This window comes from Lissotriton helveticus, chromosome 1_1 (genome assembly GCF_964261635.1).
Source record: "Lissotriton helveticus chromosome 1_1, aLisHel1.1, whole genome shotgun sequence".
Lineage (NCBI taxonomy): Eukaryota > Metazoa > Chordata > Amphibia > Caudata > Salamandridae > Lissotriton > Lissotriton helveticus.
In genome coordinates, this window is record NC_136057.1 from 1,183,304,998 (window position 1) to 1,183,328,392 (window position 23,395).

A 23,395-nucleotide genomic window follows, 5' to 3' on the forward strand; every position below is an offset into this window, starting at 1 on the left:
AACTGTCTGCAAATGTTTGAGTTTTCAGAGATTATTACCAGTTCTATTGAGGCTGCAAGATATTCATGTTTGTATTTATAGTGTTCACCATCCCTATAATTTGTCTCTAGGTTAATTAGCTATGATCTCATGGAACGTTACTTTGCTTGTAATACCCCCCACCATTTGACTTTTTATTGACTTCAGATGAGGTGTTATAACATGTGATATGTCATTGAGAGTTACCCACTCATCTCGATAACCATCGGCCAAGTAGTAATATTTAATAAGCAATAAACTTGCTAGCTGCTGCATCACATAAGTAACACCTAGCAAAGAAGCTTGTTGACTCTTGACTTAGGTACTGACATTCAACAAGAAATGTTGTCGCTCACTACAATTGCTCTAGATGTGCAATGGAGCTCTCGTTTCCTGCCAGTTTCTCCCGCACTCATACAGCCTATGTGTATAGAACTGCTTAAGTTTCACTTGGTTCTATTACCACCTGTACAATATTTAATAGTGACATTTTTTTAGCTACACTCAACAGTTGACCTTACCCTCCCTGAATCCTAGACCCACACACAAGCTTCTTTATTAAATCTTTGTTTTACTATATATAGAATAGTAAGCCTACATTCGTCACGCCCTACCTGTACCAGATATCTGAAGGGCACTGAGGGAAGTGTATAGGGGGGTGGAAGCTCTTTCACACTCAACTGTTTTTGACTATTTCTATACGAACCAGGCCCTCTTGTTGCACTCTATCCAGAAGAAAGAATCAATACGAGGTAGATCTAAGTCTTTCCTAGTGAGGCTGTTAATCTTACCTTCTTCTCACTGAACACAACACTCAAACACTCTCAACCACAAGAACTTTCTTTCTCTTAGCAATGTTAATACATTTGAGTATGACAACTTTTTGCATTTTAAAGGACATAATTGGTATTAGGTTATCTCTTTATCGACTCCATTTAAAGTCACAGATGCCCTCTATTTGACACCTTGCACTGGGAATGGAAATAAAAACAACTGATCCACTCGGAGCAACCTTTCTCTGTTACTGGTGCATTTTGTGCCTGCTAATCACTACTTTGCAATACAGTGAACAGCAGTTATAGAGAGGGGTTGTACTCCTCAGTACCCATATGGATGTAATAAAGATTTTTGGGTATGCCATACCTCAAGTTTTAGTTTTTGATAGAAAGCCTGTGTATGCAGCAGGGCGTCCTGGGCAAACTTTAACTGAAATTCGAGCTTCTTAACGCTTCGCAATTCCCTTTCCTTCTCCCGTTGTCTACGAGTGAGGGACTCAAGTTGCATATTTTTCTCCATAAGACAGTGACGAATATTAAGATCTATAGTTGCTCTGTAGATTACATGAAAACAACATTCAAGATAGTCATTTTGAGAATGGTTTCAATTAAGTACATGATTTACAGTAACTTTTAGCTATAGACATTTTCAAGTATCTCGTGAAATCTGCTCATACTCTGAAATAGGGGTTTAGAACAAAGGTCCAGGTGGGCCGGATCAATGCCAAATGATAATGACAACCACAGATATGCAAATTAGATCCATTCAAATTTACTGCCTGGGAACCAGCATTATAAGTGAGCCACTGACTATGCAAATGAGTTACATTTAATGAATTGATGTAACAGTAATTTACATGGATAGCCGAAAAACCTGGCATGGAACGGACATCATTGGATCCATATTGGAAATTCATGCTCAACATTTTTATTGCTTTACACATGATCTTCCTGCGTTGCATAGCTTTCTTCTTCCCCACTTCAGTTCCTCTGCTTACTTCCATTGCACGCTGTTCCACCATGCACAATAGGTTTATCAAAATTAAAGAACTGTATCTTCTCTTTTGCTGCATGTCTGGCACCCCTACCCACAGTCAAAGAAAACACAACAACAAAACAGTGCACTGTAGTGCCAATGTAGCTGCAACTTATCAATGTGCTGGCAAGCTATGTTATATGTCTGCCTCTCAAGTAAAGTGCAGAACGAAAGACAATTACTCTAAGTGGGTCAAAGTTGGCCGTGGAATGCAAGGAGAAGAAAATTAGTTACTTACCTGTAAGTGCAGCTATCCAGTATTGGTATCTTTTATAGAGTCACATGCTTCAATAATCTCTGACGTTGAAGTGACATCACTGATGACATCTCAAATGACATCACTGATGGCATCATCCACAGAATCTCTGACTCAAGCACTCACACCCACATGTAACCTTTCATACACCCACTTCAACTTCCACACTACCATTCTCAAAACCATTGATACACCCATACCAGTACTTACACACCCACTCTCTGATTCATAGGTCTACATACACATCCACTCAGACACCCATACAGACACTCATATACTAACTCACTCACTAATACAACAACGGATATATCCACTCATACACCCATTTAGCCACTCACACAGTCAGTCACTCATAGAGCTACTCACAAACATACTCACTCAGAGCCATTCATACAGCCATTTACTCACCTTTACAGTTATACACACTCACTCACTTGTTCATGCAGATACTACCACATACTCACTCACCTATACAGTCACCGACACAAGCACACACTCACACATACAGTCACTCGTACAGTCCGGACACTCACCTATGCTGATTTTAACATATCCAGTTACTCACCCATATACCACTGACACATTCATTCACTCACCGACACACCAATACACACACTCAGTCACCTATACAGCACTTCACTTACACATTCACTAACCCATACAGCTACTGACTCACCCACTCACTCATCCATGCAGGCAGTCACACACCCTCTCACCCAGCCACACAGGCACTCATACAGGTACTTGGACACCCAATCAATCACACATACAGCCACTCACGTACCCACTCACCAAACAATACAGCCACTTAGACACCATCTAACAGATTGATACAGACATTCTCAAAACCTAGTCACTCACCCATACATTCACTGAAACACCTAATCACTCACTTATACAGTAAGTCACGCACCCACTGAATCACCAATACACCTTGGTGTGTGTGTGTATATATATATATATATTTAACACTCAAATGTTTAAAAAAAACTCACAGTCACTAAATGATGTCATCAGTGATGTCATCAGTGATGTCATCTGAGATGTCACTGACCATGTCATGAGTTATGTAATATGTGACGTCATAAGAAGTGCATTGCTGGGGCACAAGTTATCGTTAGCTCAGCTAACTATAATTGCTGAATTGCTCTGGTTTTGTACGATTGAAATGTCAGGCTAACTATAATGTACCTGTAACCTTTGTTTTTTTAATTGAATTTCTAAGTTTTTAAAAATTCTATTTCCTAACTAGAACATCCCTGTAACCTTTGTTTTTTTCAGTTAATTTCTAAGGGTTTTAAAATGCTAAATCCTCACTATAACATCCCTGTAACCTTTGTTATTTTCTGTGAATTTCTCAGGTTTTTCAAATTCTGTTTCCCAACTAGAACATCCATGTAATCTATGATTTTTTTTATTGAATTGTTCAGGTTTCTAAACTGTATTTCTATCTATAAGGGGCATTTTTTATCAATCAATCAATCAATCATATCATTTGTAAAACGCACTACTCACCCGTGAGGGTCTCAACGAGCTGGGGTGGGGAATGCTGCTACTGCTCGAAAAGCCAGGACTTGAGGAGTTTTCTGAAGGTCAACAGGTCTTGGGTCTGCCGTAGGTGGATGGGGAGGGTGTTCCAGGTCTTGGCGGCGAGGTGGGAGAACGATCTGCCGCCTGAGGTTGCTCTTTGAAAGCGGGGGACTGTACCAAGGGCAAGGTCGGCGGAGCGGAGCGGGCGGGTGGGGGTGTAGAAGCTGAGTTGTCTGTTGAGGTACGTTGGTCCGGTGTTGTGGAGTGCCTTGTGTGCGTGGGTGAGGAGCTTGAAGGTTATCCTCTTGTTGACCGGGAGCCAGTGCAGGTCTCTCAGGTGGGGTGTGATGTGGCTGCGGCGAGGGATGTCGAGGATCAGGCGTGCAGAGGCGTTCTGGATGCGTTGGAGCCGTCTCAGGAGTTTGGCCGAGGCTCCTGCATAGAGGGCGTTTCCATAGTCCAACCTGCTGCTGACAAGGGCCTGGGTGACTGTTCTTCTCGTTTCAGTGGGGATCCACTTCTAGATCCTACTATAAGCTTGTGTTTTCTTCAGTGGATGAATAAGCGTTGCTTGTTTTTTTTAAAAAAATTTTTTATATTTGTGACAACGTCGCGTACCCCGCAGACACATTGCAAAAACATAAAACGAAAGCAGACATTCAATGTCCGCCAACACATCCAAAAATAATATGTAAAAAAATCCATTCTGAACATTGCACTACACATATTACTATATACATACTGCTTTCAAAGCATGTTTAAACTCATATTTTTGTACTAAGTTTCTTTAAAACCAATCTTTCAGACCTATTTCCCGTTTTTTGCGGCTATTCGTGACATCGCAATGGTGTTGTTAACCGCGACGATCATGCCTTTTCTATAAAATCTAACACACATATATCCACACATGCTACAGTTTTTTACACACTAGGGGTTTCTTAAAGTATTCTCTAACGTCATGTTTTTCTAGAGAGTTTCTATAAAGACCATCTCTAAAACCTATTTTATCTTATCGCGGTGACTCCACAGACCGTTATGGTGTTGGTAATCGTGATCCTCGCGGAGATGTCACGAAAATGGAAAACAAAAGCAGACATTTAATGATCACCAACACAGCCAAAATAATATGTAAACAAATCCATTCTGAACATTGCCATACACATATTACTAAATATATACTTCTTTCAAAGCATGTTTAAACTCATATCTTTCTACTACTTTTCTTAAAACAGCATCTTTCTGACCTATTTTCTGTTTTTGCGGTTATTCGGGACATCACAATGGCGTCTTTAACCGCGATGCTCCCGCCTTTGCCATAAAGTAAAAAAATACATATATGCACACATAGTACAGTATTTTACACACTAGGGGTTTATTACTGTACACTTCAAACTCATGTTTTCTAGTGTATTTCTAGAACAACCATCTTTAAAACCTATTGTCTGTTTTCAAGGGAGAGGCTAGATATGGCGATGATGTTGGTAATCGCAAATTACGTTGCGAAAGCGGAAAGCAAAAGCAAGAATTCAGTAGCCACCACCACATAAAAAAATGATAACTATAAAATTAATTCTAACCATCACCGTACATAACTCACTATATAAATAACTCTATAAAAACATTTATCAAAATCTCAGTATCTCATTAACAATGCATATTAATGATTCCCTGATTTCTTTTTTTTATAATTCCACCAATATTCGCGACGATGTTGATAGTCGCGATGTCCCCGCAATGATGCATGGGGGGGCCATGCTGGTGGTCGCGGTGTCGTCGCAAATATCGCATGTGATTAAAAAAATCTATTTTGGACACACAACCTTTGTCACAAACACCCCCCTTCCTCAAACATGGGGTCAGAGTACCTCTAATCTGACCCCTTTTGTTAGCGGTTTCATAAATTTTCAGCCCCGGGAACCGTTCCCGAGCAATAAAATGGCAGCTGCAACCTTCTGTTCAGGTTTCGTCCAGCCAATCAGTGCATTCCCATTGGTGCGTGTATTTGCCATTAATCGTGTAACCACAGCGAAATCTCCGCGGCCAAAGATATCACTATGATTTTAAACTTTAATTTCTCAACAGCAACTGAACGGATTTACACCAAATAAGCAAAAGGCCCTTCCTTTAACCAACATCTACCTCCCTGCCAAAATTTGGTGTTAGTCTGTTCAGCAGTTCGAGCTGTAGCTGTGGCTAAAAGCTCCTATGGGAATTGACATTACTAATGCACCCTTATTTCGCACACCAAATCCTTGGTCCCCACTGCACAGATCACCCCCAAACTTTCCATGACAACCAGAACCTACCTTGACACTTCTTTTGGAGAATGTCATGAAAATTGGTCAAACAACGCCAAAGTAATCGGCAAGTCAAAAAATGCTTTTTCTTTGGAAACTAGGTCCTAACTATAACTACCTACTGGCGACCGCCAGTAGGTAGTCAACCTAAAGTGAACGTAAATGCACAGAACACAAGAACGATTGAAATGAACTCTGGCAATGACATCAAATTACTCTTAAAAGACCTGGAAAAGAACATGAAAAATGAAATAAAGTGGTGGGAGCATAAGTCTCTGACAAAGTATGTGGAGGTTGGTAGAGTACCGTGGTGACTAAGAATACTTCTTGCTCCAAGTTTTGACAACCCCAATCCCCATATGCTTAGAGAATGGGGTTAAAATAACTTGGCGGCTTCGATGAATTTAGTACATATTTTAATTAAATATGCTGCAATAGATTGTCAAACATTACTAACTGAAATTGAAAACATCAATAAAGAACTAAGTAAATCTGATAAAAAAGACTTAATTGCTGCAAAATGGAATGAAATAATCGAACAATTAAAGAAGCATGAAGACAGAATAAAGGTGAGAAAAGTACACAAATTTGCGCGCCACCAGGCCGACTACGAGCTAGGCCAAATGTATACATTTGCCCAGAAATAGGAAAATGCCAAAAAATTCAGTGGCAAAGCTAAAGCGAACATTGTGGGTAGCTCACTAACAACAAATAATGATGTAACTGTTTCAAGCACTGATACCGAATCAGTAACTAGTGATTCTAGTATGGAAGGACAAAATGTTGAAAGCATAACAAATAAAACAATCCTCAGCCTTGGAGAAGAGATTGATTATTTAGTGGAGGAACGCAGACAAACTGAGACCAAGAAAAGAAAAGAAGCCAATAGAAAAAGGCAGAACATAATCAGAAGAGCGCGGCGCAGTACGCTTCAATGTGAAGCCGAAAGAAAAGAAAAGGAATCAATGGCGCAAGAAATAGCTTCTGAAGAGAAAACCATTATAAATCTGTCATCAGCCACACTAACCAAGGCTGAAGAACAATTGCTGGCCTTAGGATTGAATTTCTGTCCAGAGAGCAACTTTGATTATGCTAACACAAGAGTGGATGTGTTTTGTTTTATACGTAAACTAAAACTAAAGACATTTTTTACTATAAAAACAGGACTGGATAAAGCTAGAAATACACAGCCCACAGAAACTAACGATCCGCCTAGATTACAAGTATCAGATATACAGACACTTCTAACCATGCATGATTTAAGCAATGAGTCAAATGACAATAGCCAAGAACAAGAATCTGTAAATTCAACTCAACAGAGATTACAAAAAATAAATTTACTTCAGCAAGGAGCAGGTGAAAGCCCCTATAAACCTAAATCTACATTCTTGCCAATCATGCCTAAAGACGCAGTTGACATCTTCCATGAACGGGTGACAGAGGATATAAAAAAACTGCATATACAAGTTAACTGCTAAAAATGGAAGATGAAACATAACAGAATACATTACCAAAATGTGGTGAACTGGGCAAAGACCTAGAAATTGTCATAAAAAATCGGACAAAGGGGATAACATAGTATTGTGGCCTAGAAAAGATTATGTACAGGAAGCTATGCGACAGCTTAGTAACGAGCAATGCTATGAAAAAACCAAAATGAGGGAATACAACAAAGCGAAGGATACCATAAAAAAGGAGTTGCAACATTGGAAACATGAAGGATTAATTACTACAGGAGAGTACCAATATATGTTCAATAAATACCATGTTCTTCCGTTTTTAGGGCTCGGCCTACATCCCACGAAGTGGGTGTGGCCAGAGTCCCCTAGAGAGCAGTTCGGCGAGCTAACCTACACATTCCAGAGAAGCGCGTGAATTGTGTTCGGAATTTATGTCTGCTGCATGTCAATAGGCCCGCGCATGGCTGTGTTTTTACAAGCCAGCTCGCAATAGGCCATACGTTTTTGAGTTTCTCCACTTCCTGCATATTCCGTGCGGACACGAGCAGGAGAAGGTCATAAATCTTCAATTACCAGCTGTCACGGTTTGCGGTAATTGAAGACAGATGCTGGGCTCGTTATATCTTTTACCAAAGATCCACAAAAATGCTATTCCAATCCCGGGCCGCCCCATAATTTTGGCTATCAATAGTATGGCTGAACATGTGGGGGAATATGTGGATTATTTCTTGCAAGATCTAGTTAAGTTGTTGCCCTCATATGTGAAAGATACAGGTGACTTTTTAAACAAACTCAATGACATTGTATGGACAGATAATTTGATTTTAATTGCATTGGACAATGAGTCACTTTATACCAGTATCGAACATACAACGGGTATAACTGCTGTTAAGCACTCCCTAGATTCTAGGCCATGTGCATACCATCAACATAATAAGATGTTAATTGCCCTTATTACATAGTGTTTACATAATAATTACTTTCTGTTTGTTAAGGATGTCTACAAACAGATACAGTGTGTTGCTATGAGGGCTTGCTTCTCCCCTAGCTACGTATGTTTGCACGTAGGCTATTGGGAGGAGCAGTATATGTTCTCACGTGCACTTGTGGGCTTAGATTTGTGGGAAGTACTAAGCTACAGGTGCACATGAGAATACTTCAACATCTACGAGCAATCATCAACAATGAATCGGCCTAACCGGTTGCCCAGCATTTTAAAGAAGCCCACAATAATGATATCAAATGCCTAACAAATGTTGTTATTGATGCAATCCCAGTCCCACGTAGAGGGGGAAACCAGGAAAAACTTTTGAGACAGCGTGAAGCAAAATTTATTTTAGAGCTTGACAGCAAGATACCGAATGGATTAAACAATACAGAAGACATGCACACCTTTTTATAAACCAGGTTCTTTTATATGGATTATTTATATGTGATTTTTAAGATTTCGAACAGATTAATAGTATTGTTTTTCTGGGATGTTCAAGTCACAGATTTTAATCCATATAAATCATTTGTAAATTTAAGATGTCAGGACTTTATGAATTCTTTAAATATCAAATATATTCCTTAAGCTTCATGTGCAATTAACAACTATATAGATAAACTTCACCCGCTGCTAACAAAAATGTAAATAGAATTTATAGAATGCTTTTCTTTTTAAACAGCCAATGAATTTATTTTTTGGGGGAACATCACTATATTTTTTATTTTGTAGTTATTTATTTATATAGTATGCCCTATGCACTTTAATACATAAATAACAAAGTTTTGCACAGACATTTAGGAAGCACTTTAAAAACATAAATTCTTGCTCAATTAAAACTTATGCACTGATCCCATATAAAACCATTCTCTGATTATGTGTTTTTGAATATAAGAGCATTTAGGCTGATAGTAAGATAACACAAATATTATATGAAAAATTAATAATGTATTATGCTGGTAATAAGAAATCAGAGCGGGAAAAGCTAATGTGCAATTATGCAGAAATGTGTTTACCGTATTTAAAGTTTTTGCACATTTTGGATATTTATATTTATATTCATTTATGTATGATGCTATGTAAATTTTAAATTATTTATACATATTTATTAGTTTGATTTATTTAATATATTTATTGAATATACACCAATATAAATGCAAGCTTACATGTATATATTTAAAAACAATGCAATATATACTTCCAACTCTGTCTCGCAAATTGTGTTAAATAGGAGAGAAATGTTTCAACATTAGCCTATGCGTTTGAATGAGCTCACACAAAATAACCAAGTAAAGAAAGTGTTTCTTTGCTGTTACTATCGTGGGTGTTTGGTTCATAAAGCATATAAAAAAAACATGGCGTACAAGGGCACTGGATGCCCGAAACGCGTCATGGAGATTGAGGGGTGAGAAATAAAGAAGATTGCCATTCAATTGTCCTGGTGGTCTGTTTTCTTGCAGTTCGGCGAAAGGAAGTGCTGGGAGCAGTATTGTGTATATATATATATATATATATATATATATATATATATATATATATATACATATATATATATATATATACATATATATATATATCTATATATATATATATATAAATGTTTGGTATGTTCCCTCAGATAATGTATGTATACCCTCTGCATTCTCATATGAACCGATCTACGGTGACATAATTTGTATGTGAATACAATGTGAGAATATACACTCCAGGATGGCGCTGTGATATTTGCAGAGGGGTTAGTCCCTTCTCCATTTCCACTATGTTGAGTAACTTTATTAACAGCTAATGTGTACAGGGTCATTGACACTGACGAAGGCTACACGCCGAAACGCGTTTGTTGTGTGGTTCCTGATTAAAGAAACTGTTGGACTGGACACTCCGGAGTGCTGTTTTTCTACCAAAGTGAAAAAATTTGAAGCGTTATGTTTTACGGCGTTCCACAAGCCGCAACCAGCACCCGCCCGTGAGTGCACAAGGCACTTTCTGAGGAGAACGAGCGGTTTACTTTCCGCGTGCACCGCCGCAGCTGTTTGGGCGCCGAGGGAAAACCAGAGAACTGTAGCAAAGGACCGCACCGTTTGGAGTTCGGGCTGGTCTCCGACGCGAACGTCTACCGGTGAGCCCCTTTTCTTTGTATTTACAATACTGAGCAACTGAGATTTCGGCAGGGCGTCTTGGAGGGAGAAACATCCACAGAGGAGGAACCAGCAATTAGATTAAGAGCTTGACTGTACGCAAGAGCATGTTTTCTGGAACTGAACGCCGCGCTGCGGCGAAGGATATGTTTAAACGGCATGATAAGCCGCCTGAATCAACAGCGAGAGCAGCGGAGCCACAAAGCAGCAAATTGAAAGACAAAATGACTAAACTTGAGAGACTTTACGAACGAGAAGTTCGCAAGTGGTGGGATGCAACAAGTCTGACAAGCTATATTGAAGAACATCGGGTGCCTCGAGGCTTGAGGGTGTACACTGTGCCATCTTATGAACACCCTGACCCTCAATTACTCACAGACTGGGCGGAACATACAGCCCTATATTGTGAGGGAACATTGAAGATTCTCGTGAAATATGCCTGGAGTGACAGGGAGAAGGTTTTAGCAGAGATTAAAATCCTGGAGGAAGAGCTGGACAAGGAGGAAGAAGCAGACAAAGTGTTGGAACTTAAGGGGTTGATGAAATCCCGTTTAACAAAGTATGAACAGAAAATAAAAGTCAGGAAGCAGGAGAAATATGACCGCGACGAAAATGACTATCTACAGGGTCGCGTACTGACTTTTGTGAAGAAGTTCGACGCTCCTAGAACGGCACTCCGCCAGAATACGCAACTAGCAACAGATCCTGATGCGGTAACCTCTGAATCTGAGGCAACAGAGAACAAATCCAGTGATGACCAACTTGACCCCAAGATCAATCAAAGGGGTAGGGGTAGTGCGACCCCTTTTCACGACGAATTCAAAATAATAAGACAGTCGTGGCTACGAGGAGGGAAGAACAAACCACCCGAGGCCGCAACAGGAAGACCAGAAGGGCAGGGGGCAGCAGTAAGAGGAAAAGGAAGAGCAAAAGCTCCGGCCTGGTCCAGCCGCAACAAGAAGAAATAACCAATTATGAGCAAGGAGATGTGACCAATTTGACCGTGGTCAATCTCACTCAAAGGTTATTGACGGACACAGAAATGGAACTCTTAAGCCTAGGCCTTACATTTTGCCCCAATAATAGCTTGGAGTACACCCAGACTCAAATTAACCTCTTTCGTTTCACGCGGAAGTTGAAACTTCATAAACACTTCAAGCTGAGACCACATATTAAAGACCTAACCAAAAAAGGAGCCAGATTAACAGCAACAGACATGTTAAGCAGTAGGGACTTACCTGGTTTGGAGGCCCTTGAGGATTTAAGATTGGAACAAGATTCGGATCCAAGCACTACTAATATGGCTCAGCGAGCGGTGCTACAAGGAGTGGACCAGGAGAGGGAAGAAAGCCATTTTAAACTGGTTTCTGTCTTCGTCCCACAAGCACCGTGGGATGCGATAGATGTTTTTACTGAGGCAATGACCAATGATCTGCTGAGGTATAGAAAGGCTACAAATTCGAGTAGTCGTAATATTACGGATGCCCAGAGGATGGCGTTGCAAGGTCTAATGAACGACGACACCATCGTAGTGAAACCCTCCGATAAAGGAGGAAACGTGGTTCTTCTCAGTAGAGACTATTATTGACAAGAAGCAACTAGACAGTTATCGGATGAGAAATATTATATGGCGAGTAGCAATGAAGCATACCAGCAAAGCATCAAGGAGTATGATTTCCTAATTCGAAAAAGGTATGACCTGTCTATGCTTGGCAGGGATGAGCATCTTTTCCTGCGAAGTGGCACTCCGTTGACCCCCACCTTCTATCACCTCCCGAAACTGCATAAGAACAGTGTATGTCCACCTGGTCGACCAATTGTTTCCTCTATCAACGGCCTCACTGAAAACCTGTCCCGATTTATGGACAATGTCCTGTTCCCTTTTGTAGTGAATCTAGAGTCCCATATCCAGGATACCAAGGACTTCCTAAACAAGATCGAGAACATGACCTGGGACTCTGATTACTTATTGATGGTGCTGGACATTACCAGTCTTTATACATGTATAGAACATCGACATGGCTTAAATGCAGTACGGCACTACCTAGACCAACGACAACTGCGCTTTGCGCAGATTAACATGATGATATTGGAATTTGCGGAATTCTGCCTCACCAGTAATATCTTTTTGTTTGAAGAACAACTGTTCAAACAAAGATCTGGGACGGCGATGAGCACCTGCTTTGCCCCCAGCTATGCAAACTTGTTCGTTGGCTGGTGGGAGGAGCAGGTGCCCAGGAGCTGCAAGGTGGGACAGGATAGTGGTAAGGTTGTACGCTGGTACCGCTATATAGACGACCTATTCATTGTGTGGCAAGGGGCAGTGAATACGGCGGAAGGATACATTGAAATCCTGAATAGCAAGGATTATAACCTGCACTTCTCAGGATCCATTAGTCCAGTGGCAGTGGACTTTTTGGATCTGAGGGTGTTCATTGACAGCGGTCAGGTGCATACCGCACTTTTCAGAAAAGAAACTGCTGGCAATTCTATTCTGTTCCCCAGCAGCAGTCATCCACCCCAGTTGGTCAGAAGCATACCTTATGGGGAACTACTAAGACTTCGTAGAAACAGCTCGAGAGATCAGGATTTCGAGGCGGCTGCCTCGGAATGCCCTGTACGATTTAGTCTTAGAGGGTATGATGATAAGCTGCTACAAAACACTCTTAAGAAGGTGAGAAGAATCCTGAGAACAGATCTTTTAGGTAAAAAACCTCCTAGCAGTGACCCCACCAAAAAAGAGGGAAATTCAGGATGATAACCCCATATTCATCTGAGGCTAATCAATTGAGAGCAATGTTGAGGAAGAACTGGCACATTCTCCTCACGGATAGTGTGCTGAAGGACGACTTACCACCGCATCCCTTGGTGACCTTCAGTAGAGCGAGGTCACTAAAGGATATGCTGGTGAGAAGCCATCTAGAGAAACCCACTCCTAAGACCAATACCTTAAGGGAAATGAAGGGATTCTATCCCTGTGGCCGCTGCAAGGCCTGTGCAGGTAGTAAAAGGGTCCTCACATACGATATACCCGATACAGTGAAGACCATGAAAATACAAAAATTCATCACGTGCGGTACCTCCTATGTAGTTTATTGCTTGGTCTGCCCATGTGGCTTAAGCTACATTGGGAGTACGATCAACCAATTAAAAATGAGAATACTGGAACATCTACGAGCTATCGATAAAGCGGATCCGGCCTATCCGGTAGCTCGGCATTTTGCGGAACTGCAAGGGAAGGATAGGAGCAAGCTGCAGTATTTTGGATTGGACTCTGTACCATTGAAAGCTAGGGGAGGGGACCGTCTCAGGCGGCTGCGCAGGCTAGAGTTGAAATATATTATAGATCTATCGACTAAACACCCTAGAGGATTAAACAGTGGGGAAGAGATGGCAGTCCACTTAGGGAAGTGAATAGAGTAAACTGTATGACATATTGTCTAACATGCTGCTTGGCGATTCTGATATAAGAATCATTGATTTCCACATGTATTGTTTATCCCCTTTTGTATGATTTTGGGTACAGGGATAACATGAGTTATAAGATCTAATAACTAATGAAATTGTGGAACCTTTTAAGTGAACCTTGAGTTTAGCTGCACACTGTTGATTATGATGTAAAGTAATGGACTATAGTAATGATTTTCAGTTTCGCTGTGATTTATCAAGTTTACAACTAGGTGGATAAAGTAAGGAGGGACATCAGCCGATCCACGGCTAGATTGTTTGGTATGTTCCATCAGATAATGTATGTATACCCTCTGCATGCTCATATGAACCGATCTACGGTGACATAATTTGTATGTGAATACAATGTGAGAATATACACTCCAAGATGGCGCTGTGATATTTGCAGAGGGGTTAGTCCCTTCTCCATTTCCACTATGTTGAGTAACTTTATTGACAGCTAATGTGTACAGGGTCACTGACACTGACGAAAGGCTAAACACCGAAACGCGTTTGTTGTGTGGTTCCTGATTAAAGAAACTTTTGGACCTGACCCTCTGGAGTGCTGTTTTTCTGCCAAAGTGAGAAAATTTGAAGCGTTATATATATATATATATATATATATATATATATATATATATATATATATATATATATATATATGACATTTAACAACTGCTGTATATATGTACCATTAAATGATTACATGAAGCAAAACAGAAATACCTCCTTGACTAGAGGCTTACCTTATTGGAACAGATGATGTAAGACCGCTTGTCCCACAGCTGCATCCAGGCTGTAATGCTGTGTTAAAATATATGTGCTCTTTCACATTGCAGCTCAGCATATTTTGTCTACCAGGACACCAGCAAAAAGAGCAGCAGAGGAAAATACTGCTCTAGTGCAATGTGTCTTAGTCTTGACTGTCGGCGGTTTACCCGCTTTAACATCGCAGTGCTGTATGGTAGTGCAATCCACTGTGTAATGGTTGCCTTCGTAACTGAAGAACCTGGTCTTTGAGGAACATAGGAGAACGGCAGCTGATCAGTCTTTCGAATCTGCTATGTTCGTTGCAGATAAAACTTAAGACAGCGTTTGATGTCTAGGATGTGAAGAGATTTCTCAGCCGGTGAGGACATATTTGGGAAGAAAGTGCGATGGACCACAGGTTTGTTAAGATGGAATCTTAGGAATGAATCTTGGATTTGTCCAGAAAATAACATATTAATCAGTGAAGTGTAGATAAGGTTCCTTTACAGTGAAAGCTTGACTTCCACTAACTCTCCTGGTGGAGGTGAGAGCCAACAGTAATGCAACCTTCCAATTAAGAAATTTTAGCTCCACCTTGTGGTGGTCTTCTAAGTTGCAAAAGGACTACATTGAGACACCATTCTAGTGGAGGAGGTCGAATGGGAGAAAAAGTTCTGAATAATCCTTTCATGTGGAGTGGTGTGGCTCACTGGTTAGAGGCAGCAGACCCGGAAGTAGAGGACGGCCCGGGACCAGGGTTCAATTCCCGACGCGGCAGGGTCGTGGACCAGGGTCAGCGGACTTGATAATTCTCACCTCGGTGCCTACTCTAACCAGGGATCACACTCGGCAACTCTGGGCATTAGCTTGCCTTATCTCCACAACGGCCCCCCACATACGCCGGGGATGCCTGGTTTCACCTTGGACATACCCAGTAGGGACCATCTCACAGGGAAAGCCAGGACGGGTTCCCCTGCGGTCTACAGCGCAGAGATACTCCTTCGGGAGTCGATTCTAGCGCTTTAGAAACCCACAATTAATTAACTGTTTAACAATGCAAGTAGAACAAAGACAATGAAGAAGAGGAACACCTGTAGCGTGAGATAGCAGTAAGGTGTATTTTAATAGAGGAATGTACCAGTCCCGATTTAACCAAAGGATTTTTAGATCGACGCTGTGCAGTTTGAGTTATTACAGAGTCTGCCTTTGGATGTCCTACCAAACATGCATGTGAGTCAGCCTAGTCCTTATAATTTGAATCAATCCGGGGAACTCCGGTTACAGTTGCTGGTGTCTTTATCACCTTCACGTCCTCATTCCATATCTGATCGATGATAGGTATCGCTCACCATTCTTCTTGATTAGTCATAAGTCATAAAGAAAGCAGTAAGATTGCTTTGCTGTCATGGGAAGCTGAAATCTTGAAGCAGCTCTTTCCATCAAAGCGTGGAAACCGCCTATGTCCTTTGGTGGGGAGTCTGCCGGATGAGGAGCTGGAGGGGAAGGTGTGGGAATTAGATAATCGTCCCACTCATTGCCAAGTGTTTGAGTGTCCTGAATTTCACCCTCCTCCGCTTCCTCATCGGAGGAAGATTTGATCTTGTCCTAGTGGGCTAGCGGTTTGCAAAATTGGTGTTATTCTAGGCGTGTGAGGAGGCATCGGAAGAGGACATGCCAGTGGAGGAGGTGGTGGTGGTGGCACTCCTGCTGGTGAGGGAAAGTGAGTATGATAGTCCTGCAACATGGCTTGCAAATCCCGCACAAATGCTACAAGAAGCTGAACCATGGGTTGGTGAATGGGTTCCAAGGTTCTGCTAACATAGCACAGGTGATGGTATTTCTGAGCATAATACACATTATTATAGTTGTTTTTGTCATCATCTTCACATTTACCATGAAGTTGTAATGGACTATGTGCTGGTCCAAACAATCCATCATCATCTGACTCCTCTAAAAGAGTACTTGGAGGCAAAGGCGAAATTAGAGTAGGATCCTGAAGAAAACGCCTCGTCAACAGTGTCATCGACGAGAATGTAGACAGTGCCAAAATAGGAGTAAAAGGCAAGGTGGAAGGTTTCATTATATAAAACGTCAGCGAGGTTCTCGTAAACGGTGGCAGCGGTGATGACCATAACACCGGCTAAGAAATCGGAAGGACTGGTGACGAGGGTGTCGTCTCCGAGGCCATCAATGCAGTGGTCGTCATCGTGGATGAGGTTGTGGTCGTCAGCAGTGCAGAAATCTTCGCCGACGGTACAGATGCCACCGGCGATGTTGTTGCAGATGGTGTTGTTTTCTTCGCCAGTCCAGCTTTTGGCAGCGATGCAGCTTTTGTCGCTAGTAGATTAGCTGACGACGAAAGAGTCAAAGACGACGGAGGCTAAATATGGTCCATAGGCAATTTTTGCACCAACGAAGTCTTTGACAGCGCTACCTTCGACAATGAGGATTTAATGGAGATCTTAATCTTTGGCAGTGAGGAATATGAAGATTTCACAGGCTTTAATGCCAAATAGGATGGAGATGGAGGGTCAGATTTAGCCTCAGCAGGAAATGGATGTTTTCCTTTTTTGTGAGGAGGGCTTGTGGTGAGACTTCTTGAACATCTTCCTATTGCCTTCAGGAGACTCTTGAGATTTGTCTCTCTTTATAGGTTTTTTTCACAGAGGTGTGAGAACTCGCAGTATAATATATATATATATATATATATATATATATATATATATATATATATATATATATATATATATATATATATATATATATATACACCGTACTCGTTGGAGTCATCAATATGAAGTTTCTTCTTACCATATGATCCACATGATCTGAAGAGCCACTTTTTTGAAGTTTCGCACATGGTGAACAGCTAACAGAAGAAATATAACTTTGTGAAGAGAAACACTGAGCAGAGCTTAGGGATACTCTCTGTCACACGACATGCAGTAGAAAATCTGAGGGACTCAGCCTCTCGTGGGTGTGCTCTACAGGATGCTGTTGCCTGAAGGGTTATAACTCAAGTTTGGCTCTTTTTTACAAAATGATATGCAGTGACCTTTTCATTGCATTGTAGCCTATGGTTAGGTCTTTACTTGCTTTTGTGATAGAACCGTGGGGCTCCCACCTCAACGACAGTGATGATTCAAGCATGTGAATGTATGAAAGATTCAATATGGATAATAAAGTAAAATGGGTGAGGAGCAAGAGAACTGAGAAGAAAGAAAAGCAGTCTTGGGTACTGATAACGGTTCAGCCGTATTAGAACATTTCTACACCTGTCAGATGTTAGTGCTCCATTGTATGATGCCGCTCGACCTCCGGGGTGTGAGCTGAATGGCCGTGTACAACTTCTTTTTGGAGCCTATGATATAAGGAGATGAGTAACTGAATTGAATATCGGAATGTTTGTACAAATTTGAAAGCTGCAATAAAAATATATTTAAAAAAAAATGGATAATAAAGTAAACCAATGGGCAAGAGAGAAAAATGGTCACTTTAGAATAGAAAAGTACAAAGTATAAGGAAGAAAACACAAAAAATAATACAGGGCTCAAGAAGAGGTAAGAGGGGTTTGGTTACTATTGGCAGTGAGCCTAGTCTTGCACAAGTTCTTGAGAATCCTTGAATCACAAGGCACTATGGAGAACCACAATTTAATGTACACAAACTCTTAGGAAGTAAGAGGGGAATAATGGACAAGACTGACTTTTAACCTAGAGCATTGTGCATTATGTAACTGACTGTTCTCCAAGAAGACCTCCCTGCTGTGCTACCCTGCCGGCTGTCTCTGTTTTCTGTTAGCATAAGCTGAAGCCATATTGTTTGTGGCATCCATTTTGTTAGCTATGTAATTCTTCTGTCTTCACTGTTGCTTGCCCTTCTATTCGGCTTGTGTCATCAACTTTAGTTAACTCCTTCTGTACTGAGCCAAAGCAAAGCACATGCTGAGAAAAGGCCTGTAGCTGCTGAAATGCACCTGGTCCAAGATGTAATTGTCAGATATTTTGTGCTGCTGTGAACAATTCTGTGCCTCCTTCCACTTTGCTGACCAAGTGATTACTCATCTGCCCATGTCTGGCTGTAACTATTTCTGTGAAGCCCTGTACCTTCTATTTGTAACTACATGCTTACTCTGCAACACACTCTGTAAATAAGCACCATGGCCTGTGTATTCAATGCACTACCTCCTGGAACACTTGAGGGTATTGTATGGACGTAGTCCCACTCATGAGTGATTAATAAACTTGTGCTTTGAATTCCAACTTCAGTGCCAATCTCCATTTTGTTGGTCTATGGACCCGTGGACACGATATGGGTGTACCCTGCACCAGTGTGCTCATTAAAAGGCACATTTCCACAGAGCATCCCAAGGCAGGCGGGCAGAAATATCAGCACTGTGAATGTGAAGAGTCAGGTTCCAAGAAGTCATGATCATGGTTGTCTGGTGTGAGCAGCATGTGAACTGATCAGGGAAAGGGAAGACATTGACCCAGCTTAGTAACCTAAGATCTAATGTCTGGACTGATGGACTCAGCATGGAAAAAACACATGGGGAATAGAGATGTTGCTGATCCAACTGAGCATAAATGGATCAACTTATTTATTTGGTGTTCCATTATAGGTAGCAAAGGAGGAAATCAGAAATTGCCAGTATGTCAACTAGCAAATCAAGTTGTCCATTACTGCAGGACATAACATCCATTTTCAATGGTAGGAACAAAGAAGAAGGAGCTCCCAGATGAAAGCAATAGCCAGGCCATTGAGTGGATAAAATGGACAAAGTAGATTAACAGGCACTACTAGTTAGCAGAGAAAATCAAAGGGAAATTAGAGGAGTGAAAAATACTCAAGGAAACCTTGATGAAGCAGATCAACATAACCAATTGAGCCTGGAGGCCCTTTTGCCAGCATAGACTGGCATTCCTGTCCATGTCACCCTCCATGTTGGCAGTTTTAGAAATCACAAAGTATGGACAAATGTAATACCCTGAGCACCAATAGATGGATAGGATCAACCTACCAGGTGGAAGAGCAGTGCATGAGATGCCCAAAACTGGAGCCTGTATCTTTCTTCTGGTGAAAGGGAACGACAAGTGCACAACAGGACCCCATCATTTGCTCACAATGAAAAGACATGATGGCAGGTAAGCACTGGTTAGAAGCCCAGTAAGTGTTTGAATGCAAGCATACGAGTCTGCCTTCATTATTCGCTTGGTGCTCTCCCAATGGAGTTTCAGAGAGCCCCCAGAGGTTTGGAGTACATAGGAAGCCCCTAAACAGAGAGGTTTTGACATTTTATGAACGTGTCACAATACACAGTAGCTCATTCAGAGATACACTGAAACAGTCTGTAGCACTGCAGGTCTCCCTCAGAACTACACCTCATGATTTTCCTGACATATTTTTCACAGGAAAGGCCTAACACAAAGGCGGACATTTCGTTCCATGTGGACAGCTGATTTTCTAGGATAAATGTTAACATAGCCTTCTACAACTCTCATTCAGTACATATGAAGTGAACTTCTGATAGCAATGTCATTTCCTTAACATCATTGTTAAACAGAAAACCATGTTGCAGACCAGTATCACCAACATTTGTAAAACTCAGATAGCATGTCATACACAATATACCATAGCGCGTATTTGTTAAGTGTAGGTTCACACCTTGTGGCATCTTGGACTAGGCAAAATTGATAGATGAGGTACTGTGGCCAGTTTGGTAGCAAGTCTAACACTATTTTGTTTTTAAAAAGGGACCACAAGAAGCCTAAAATGACCCAGAATCCAGCTTCAGAATGATGATCACTAAGGTGGTGTAACTGCACCGCCTGATTTGGTGTCCGGGGACTTGGGACCACTGAGTGGGGGTGCCACCAGGGTTTGCATCCAACCTTGCGAAACCCTCAGACCTCCTTCACATTCGTTGACAACAAAATCCAGTAAGTGCTCTCACTGTGCTTTGAAGAATGCCAGTCAAGGGGCGTCACACAATATGTCAAAACGTGTGATAGAGAGATTTAGATTATTATGTGTTCATATATGGTGAATGTAATGCACACCTGAACCTTAAGAGTGCTTAAATAAATGTAAATAGCTGCAATTCTACTGTAAGGCATTATTTGATGATCCAAGATCGCCCCACTTATTGCCTAACATATAAACGTGCATTTCTAGTGCTCTGCCAGTAAACTGAGGTTTATTATCTTAAGGTCTGTGATGCAACAATGCCCCGGCCTCCAGACCCAGGTATACCTGAGACCCTCTCAAGTCATACTTTTTGACACCACATCTCGGTAATGCGTCATGTTGAGTAAGCCCAAGGAGATGTACATATTGAGTGGCGGAAAAGAACCGCTATGGTATTTACAGTACGCAGGTGGGCTACATAGTTCCTTGAATGGCACAGATGTTATGTTCCTGTACCATGGGGGGTGCCAGGGAAGATGGAATGGATAATATAGGACTGCTTAATTGATTTGTTGATGAGGCTTGTGCTGCTCAAACGAACTCAATCTGAGATAAATGTGACTTGTTTCTGTAGTGTATATTTACTTACATTATAAAAATAAAAATAAACCTTTGGTCTGTGGATTGGAATGTGATTAATATACAGACAGGAAGAACTAACAAAACTCTTTTGATGGAACATTTTAACTACACCCCCTCACATTTACTCAGATTTTCCCAATGCCTTTATTGTGTGTAACAGACATGTCATATGTGCACACCCAATGAAGGAGCTCAGAGAACAGGTTTCAACTAGAGGCTATGTGTACATACATGTTCTCAGATAGAAAAGAGGATATTCTATGAGAGGCAATCATAATGAAAATCCTACAAATATCTGCAGTAATAAAGGACAAGGACACACCCCACAAGCTTTTCATTCTATGTAGGTATGGTGCCTCCCAATGACACAATACATGTATATTTTACATAGCACACACGCCTCATTCAATAGTGAAATTGAATACAAAAAATATCAAACTTACACTATGTAACACCAGATGTAGAAATTCACTCCAAAACTAACCTGTCCCCCAAGGATATTGCTTCATTTTCTTTGGCTATTTCTGACAATTTGGTTAGCTGGTTGAATTCTTGCTCCTTGCTTTCAAGTAACGCTCTCTTTTGCTCTAGCTCCTTCATTTCTTCTTCCTTCTCCTCCAGTGCCTTTTTAGTTTTGAAATCTGTCTGTCGGATGCCGTTAACCAACTCTTGGCACTGCTCATCAAAAGTCATTTTTTTCTTCTGTGTGTCTCTAAGAGGTAACAATAAAAGATCACAAACGTTCCAAAGTGTGAACAATAGAAAATAAAACACAATTGCGCAGGGATATTATTCTTCTAAATGTTTGCCATTTGTCCATTCCCCACTGCTGCCAGGGGGATACAAAGAACTATGCAGCTCATGTAACCTAAAATGACCGCTGAACTAGAATGAATTTATTAAAATCATTAACTAAGAAAACAATTATTGAATCTCAAACGTTGAGTATTTCTTTGGATTCATTGTCTTGTCTGTACAAGTCAACATCATGTTAGCATTTTGACTGTATTTAAAAGCAATAATTAGTATGCTTTCAATAACATAAGGAACTAGTTTACCGAATCTCCTGTGTCCTTTCACATGGCCTATAAAACATAACGCCTGTCTTAGGACAGCGCGTTTTTAGACGTTTTTGTATTAGAGCAGGAAGACAATGGTGTGGCAATGGATTACAAACTATGCATTTAGGATGAGACAGAAGTTAAGAACGATTTTGATTCAGGTTAGAAACGTTTTCTTCTCCACAGTTTAATTTATTTATACACTTGGTTGAATCTATTACTGAACAGCAAGAATCGACACCTTTGAGTTATCTGAAAGAAAATGCAAGATTTCCCAATTTACACAGATTTAGTAACATGTCATGTTAGCCATTCCGTTTCCCAATGCCCCTCTTTAGTTACAACCCATACATATGTCCGCCTAACCTTAGTAGCATCTCAGACTACTTAATACAGAAAAAAGTTTCTGCATTGAAGAATGTTTATTAAGATGGTCCTTCGAGGTTCAGCAGAGCAAGATATACATGTGTGTAGGTGGCTGGCTTAGTATATGGTGCACACTTATTTAAGTGAAGCACCTTGCACTAATCCAGACAACCCTTATGGTGATGTTAGTGGTCTTAGCCAACCACAGAAAGCTCTCTAAGTGGTAGCTGTAGAGAGAAACCTTCAGGCTTAGTCCAGAAGGAGTGTTAAGCAGCTTGTTTACCAGAACTAATCATATAGTGTAGGCTCAACGAAAAAGAACGTAGCAGTGTAGTTATAAAAATAAGTATATTTATCATACACACCCACTAACACATTGGCATATCTCCTATCAGGAGATATCAACACAATACACACAATATTTCAAATGTAAAACAGGTAAGTAAACACAAATACCCCGTAGTCTCCAGGGGGAGACCAAATCATATGCTAAGGTAAGGGAATGTGAACTGAGACCGAAGTCAGGGACTTGGACCAGAAGACTCAGAAGAGCTGGGGACCCAAGGAACCACCTAAGGTATGTACCCAGGAACCCCACGGAGGCTGTGTGAAGAGTGGACATACAGCTGCGTATTCAATGCAAGTCAATGGGAAAGTCACAGTTGCAGTTTTTAAGAAGAAGGACCCTTCCCAGTGGACCCTGAAAAAACCCTGTGGAAGACATGAGAT

General features: G+C 41.0%; 1 protein-coding gene across 2 annotated transcripts in view; it reads right to left on the reverse strand.

Annotated features, from left to right (window-relative positions):
• CCDC146 (coiled-coil domain containing 146) overlaps positions 1 to 23,395 on the reverse strand; it is a 950,534-nt gene that overhangs the window by 331,531 nt on the left and 595,608 nt on the right. For both annotated transcript variants that reach the window (XM_078679302.1, XM_078679310.1), the window contains exons 8-9: positions 21,724 to 21,951; positions 1,162 to 1,348 (exon numbers count right to left, since the gene is read on the reverse strand). In XM_078679302.1, coding sequence (XP_078535428.1) covers positions 1,162 to 1,348; positions 21,724 to 21,951 — 415 coding nt within the window. The remainder of the gene's footprint in view (positions 1 to 1,161; positions 1,349 to 21,723; positions 21,952 to 23,395) is intronic.